The sequence below is a fragment of the Haplochromis burtoni genome, unplaced genomic scaffold (assembly GCF_018398535.1).
Source record: "Haplochromis burtoni strain Fernald_Lab_line unplaced genomic scaffold, NCSU_Asbu1 Contig_82, whole genome shotgun sequence".
Taxonomy (NCBI): domain Eukaryota; kingdom Metazoa; phylum Chordata; class Actinopteri; order Cichliformes; family Cichlidae; genus Haplochromis; species Haplochromis burtoni.
The window spans coordinates 2,007,423-2,012,738 of record NW_024582443.1 but is presented as its reverse complement, the minus strand read 5'-3'; the positions used below and the strand labels follow the sequence as shown (position 1 = coordinate 2,012,738).

Here is a 5,316-nt window from a genome sequence, read left to right as displayed (position 1 = left end):
GTGTGTGTGTGTGTGTGTGGACGAGCACATCCAGGCTTATTGGGACTGTGCGGAGTGTTGGGTGCACTGCAGGTCAAACTCAGCGTGCACTCTGACGTCTCTTTGGTTGTGGCTTCATGCAAAACTTGAAGCTTTGGAAATGTAGCCTCCTTCACAAGGCACACATTATCTTCTGTCAGTATAACCACAGCTTAAAAAATATCCAAGGGTTCAAAAATATATCTTTGTTGTAAACAGAGTTTCCATTCATTCCCGTGTTCTTAGATGTGAGCGTTATTCTCCAGAAGCGTGGCAACGTCTCATCGTGGTTTTGATGCTCTTTTGAGTCCTCAGAGTTTTTTATGTGGTGGGTGAGCGCATTCGCCCTTCACTCATAGTCCTCTCCTGCCGTGGCGGCCTCCAGAGCAGCGAGAGCCTCTGCCACCATCGAGTCCGTGATGCTCTGCACCTCCTGCTCCTCGTCCTCGCTCTTCGACACCGAGATCCCGCTCTCCATCGTGGAGACGTCGGGAGTCTTTGTCAGCGCGAGCTCGTCCCTCGTGCCCCCTGAGGACAAGCTGGTGTTGCTGGTTTGGATGTCCACTGACAAGACGCTGCCCTCGTCCCCCGTGTCACACAGGTACTCCGGGGTCCCTCCCACACCCTCGTCTATCTCGTCTGCTGAAAGCTCGGTGCTGCTGAGCCGGTGCTCGGAGCTTGTCCACCCGTTACTCGTCGCTTGGCTCCTCTGGATCTCGTAATTCTCTACGCTGGGGTACACGGGCACCTGGCTCAGACCTTTTTCCTGCGTCATCCATTGCTGCCCCACCCCTTGTGGCTGGATGATGTAGAGCCCTCCCTCTGTCGGTGGTATACTCCCCTGACGGTGCAGTCTTTGGTTGACATGGTTGTTGTCAACTTCTAGTTTTAGTGTGCTCTCATTGGACTTGCTGTAAGCCATGTTATGAAAGCCATGCTTCTGCTTGGCATCACCATATAGGTCCCTGTTTGGGGCCCCGCCCGGGCGGCGATGGGGCTGGTAGAGCGAGCTGCCTGTGGAGTCGCTCTTCCTCATGTCCACTGGAGCTGAGGGGTCGTAGACGTAGCTGTGAGAGAGCAAGACCAGAAAAGTCACTGCTAGAGTTACAATGATCATAGACTGCTCAAAAAAATATAACTACAACTTGATCACGAGGGTAAAGAACATGCTCAGGTAAAGTTCAGGGGTATCAGTCTTTATTGTTAGGAAGGAGAAACCACTGAAACCACTTCACCTGTAAATCGCTTTTCAGAGGAAACAAGACAACCCCCAAAAGCGATCGGCACATAAATATGTATGACTGCAGGGAGGTTCGCTTTGTCTTAATGCTATGGAGGCTATACAGTCAGGCGCGGAGAGCTGGACATGACCGCAGAAGGGCATCAAACCCATCAGCAGGACCAGTGTCTGCTCCTTTGTGTAAACAGGAGCAGTAGGAGCACTGACAGAGCCTTTCTGACCAAACAGACTCCACGAGGGAGGCGTGAAGTCCCCTTTAATAGGATGTATGCTCAGATTAGCACGATACAGCTCAACTGGCTTCCCCCAACCCAGTCATGCTGGGTTATGCTGCAGGCGGCATCACGGCATCTCCAGACTCTTTCACTTCTGTGCTTGGTGTGAACCTGCTGTCGTCTGTGGAGAGCGCAGCAATCACACCTACCTGTTCAAAGCCAATCAGTCAGTCGGAAGAAAGTTGGCTTAGCAGGAGTGTTGAGGGAAGCAACATGGCCTGTTTTGGACATGTCAGGGAATTAATAACACAAAGCTAATAAATATGCTAATAATAATTTCACATTAAAAAATCAATAATAATGTATAATATTTTTTTTATTTAATTATTAAGGTTAGGAGCACAGGTGAAAGGATGGAAGTACTGCCTAGTCAATCAACCATTTTGAAGCCTGACAGATGAAGGCTGATGGTAAACTTGAACCAGTGTAAACAGTACAGTATCTCGCTCTGACACGAAGTGCTGTAGAAGTATTAAATATAAATTTGTACTTAGGAACAGTACTTGCGTGTACTTTAGTGAGCTACACTTTGCCGCTGGGTTTTAAATTGCTAATGTGACAAAGTAAGTGTTTTAAAGAGGTCACTGTGGGATACAGACACATGTGAGAGACATCTTTTGTAAACCTTCAACGACTAGATGTAGTGAAAACACACCCCACAGTATTTAAAATGCAAGCTCACATTCAGTGTCATTTTAACTTCTTATTTAAGCACAGATGACTTCTGACTGCTACAAACTGAAGATGAATTTCAAACTGCTAGAAGAGCGACTCCTCGGTTTTAGCCTGCGGATCACCATGGTGACAGACGAAGAGGGCTTTCAGTCAGTCTGACGGGGCTCCTTGGGTCAGATGCGCCGACGGCCACATACTGTACACTGACAACGACAAGGGTACTTTATTGTGCGGCCGCTGCACATTTTCAAATGCAACGTGATGTCCGGGGCGTGCATGCTCTCGATGTTTACAGAGGCTGCCTAGAGCCTCAGCGGCGGCAAGTTCTGCACTGCTCATGTAAATGTCAGATATATTATGCAGAGCGTTGTAGGAAGGAAATGTGCACAGGCCTGACTGCACTCCTCTTTTGGGTTTAAAATGTTTAGTACTCCCTTTTACTTCCAGATGTTGGTTTATGAGAGGCGAACAGTGGAAGACACACAGATGTTTAGTCTTTCTGTTTGACTGTAAGCTTAAAGCTAACCTTAGCATAAAAGAAGTGTTTCTTATACAATTAGCTTCCATTCAAATAACACATCAGGCTGAAAAGTAAAATAAAGAAATTGTTTTAGGGGAAATAATGTTGGCTTTCTAACGGTTAGCTCAGCCGGAGGATGCTACTTTAAGGTCTGTCTGTTCAGTACGAAGGTGAAGTCACAAGGCAATTAGCCTAGCTTAGCTTAAAAAGCAAAACCCAAGTTAAATAGTCAATCCGGTCGTTAAGTCTGACGTCACTAGCCGTGTCTGGGTCTAAACTCCGCTGCAGGTCCATATATCAAACGATCACTATGGCATTACTGAGAGTTGAAAAACTGTCTAAAGTCTTTCATCTTTAATAAAATGATCAGCGTTCTGCTCTACCAGGTGTAACAATTGAGTTTAACATCCAGGCATCCATGAAAACGGAATTTATGACATTTAACGGAGTTAGAAGTTAGCAGGGAGTTAGCTCGCTAGCTTCTATCTAAATACAATATAACATGTCCTGACTGCGGGGTTTTGGAAACAAATTAAAACGTACAGCTCTGTTATCACTTCCAACATAAATGAAGACAGAAAACTAAACAGCAGTGACGTTTGTAGGGTTACTGAAGTTTGGCTAGCTGGTATATAATGATGTGCTACGTGACCGCTAGCGACACAGCTATGTTAGCATAATATAAACAAGTAATCGCATGGCAGGATGCTGTAAAAGGACCAAACTTCAGCCAGGAGAACAACTGAGATAATCCATCCACAATACGAGGTTAGTCATTCATATACTGCTGCATGGGCTGGGCTGTAGTTACATCCTAAGGTTTTAAAAACTGAGCTTAAATAAATGATTAGCGGTAATAAAAGCCGAGGGAGGTCAACAGGGATCACTGACTGTTTTAGGAGCTTTTTGAGATTAAATAGAAGAAAATACATAATATTAAACATGTTAACAACACAAAAGCCATATTAAACGCAGACTACTTTAGGCCCGGAAGTAGGATTCGTCACGTCATCAATTAACGACCCGATTACGCCAACTTCAGAGAGAAGAGTAAACAAATTCCTCACAAATCAACGCTGTCGCTTTAAATTAAGTATAAAGTAAATTAAATTTAACTATAATGAAATGGGTTTTTTTTTGCTAATGCTAGATTTTACAAGATGCTAACTGTTAGCTAACTTCTCATATGCAAGGAAATGTATTATTATGAATTTTATTCCAAGTACATACAAATAAAGTCAAGTGTTTTAGAAAAAGGTGCTCAATTGGCTCTTTGGGACGAGTGATACCGAGTTAAACAGTGGCATTGTGACAAATCAATTTAACAAACGTCTGTTTTCAATCAGAATAATAAATTGCCATGAAAAGTAACACCGACGCATTACATCGCCCTCATGTGTCGCTGCCTCATTTGATGTTTTTGTTGAACCTTTGCTCTCACCTACTTTGCTATCCCTGCTGTGAAATGACTTTCCCTGTGTATATCGCAGAGACACGTGTGGCCAGAGATTCGTTGATGTAGTCCCAATTCCTCAAAAGATGCTAGAGGTCAGCAAAGGTCTGAGACTAATTAAAGCTCATTTATGGCACAGTAAGTATCCCCTCGCGGACATAACGACAACCTGATACCTCCACTTTGAAGGATGTTCTTACAAGGACACGAGGCAAAGTAGTAAAAGCAGTACAAGTAAAAGACGGCTTGCTCTCACACGCTCACGCCTCGACAGGTATTACAAGTGTTGGCGAGGGTGGGGGGTTTGCGGTGGGGATGGCATAACAGTCTGTCAGACATCGCCTGCTGCGAGCAGCTTGTGTTTTTCACGCCCATATTTTCTTCATTTCATGTGTTTTTTCCTCCACCCTGCCAGCCTCCATCTTTCACCTCTCCAGGAGCTCCTGTTCCAAAACAACCTCCTCCTCCTCGCGTCTCCTTCAGCGTCACCGTTGTGTAGCTGCAGCTCACTAATCTTCTACAGCTTCGCACTTGACTTCTCCTTCATTTCAGCATCTTCCCTCAAGCTTTTCTCACCTCCCGCCTGCTTCGTCTTAAGTTGTCATGTTCACTTGTCTCCGTTTTTTTTTTTTTAATCTAACCCTCCTTTGGCTTCACTCTTCACTGTTCAGTATTCAACATGAGCTCAAGAAGTCCTTAGAATTAAGAAGATAACTTTCAAACGTGCAGATCGATTAAATTGCAGCATTCTGTCTTCCCTCCCAGTACGCAGACACACAAACACAAAGCCACCTGCCTACGCGGTTACAGTCACACACACGTGCGCTCACCCACGACTTAAGCACCTCTCTCTCACCCTGCATCATTTCCTTCTCCCCTCTCAGTGGAAAGCTGAGAAAATGAATGTTTTCCATTTCTTTTGCTCCTGGGCAGCACCGCTGCCAAGGTGAAATTTGAGGTGTACTTTCAGAAAAGTGAGAGATGCACAGGGCGTTTTACTACAGAAAAAAAATATAATTCATAAAGCTGGATAAAAAGACTTGCGGGGGACCACGACAGGACGCCTATCACCTGAGAGCAAAACTAAATAAATGACACACTGCTCAAACTTTCTGGTTTTGGTCTTTTGCTGGAG

General features: G+C 44.9%; 1 protein-coding gene across 1 annotated transcript in view; it reads right to left on the bottom strand.

Annotated features, from left to right (window-relative positions):
* zgc:194930 (uncharacterized protein LOC557813 homolog) overlaps positions 1-5,316 on the bottom strand; it is a 27,628-nt gene continuing 22,312 nt past the window's right edge. The window contains exon 3 of the mRNA XM_005925820.3: positions 1-1,085. Within this exon, the coding sequence (XP_005925882.1) occupies positions 368-1,085 (718 nt within the window). The 3' untranslated portion in view covers positions 1-367. The remainder of the gene's footprint in view (positions 1,086-5,316) is intronic.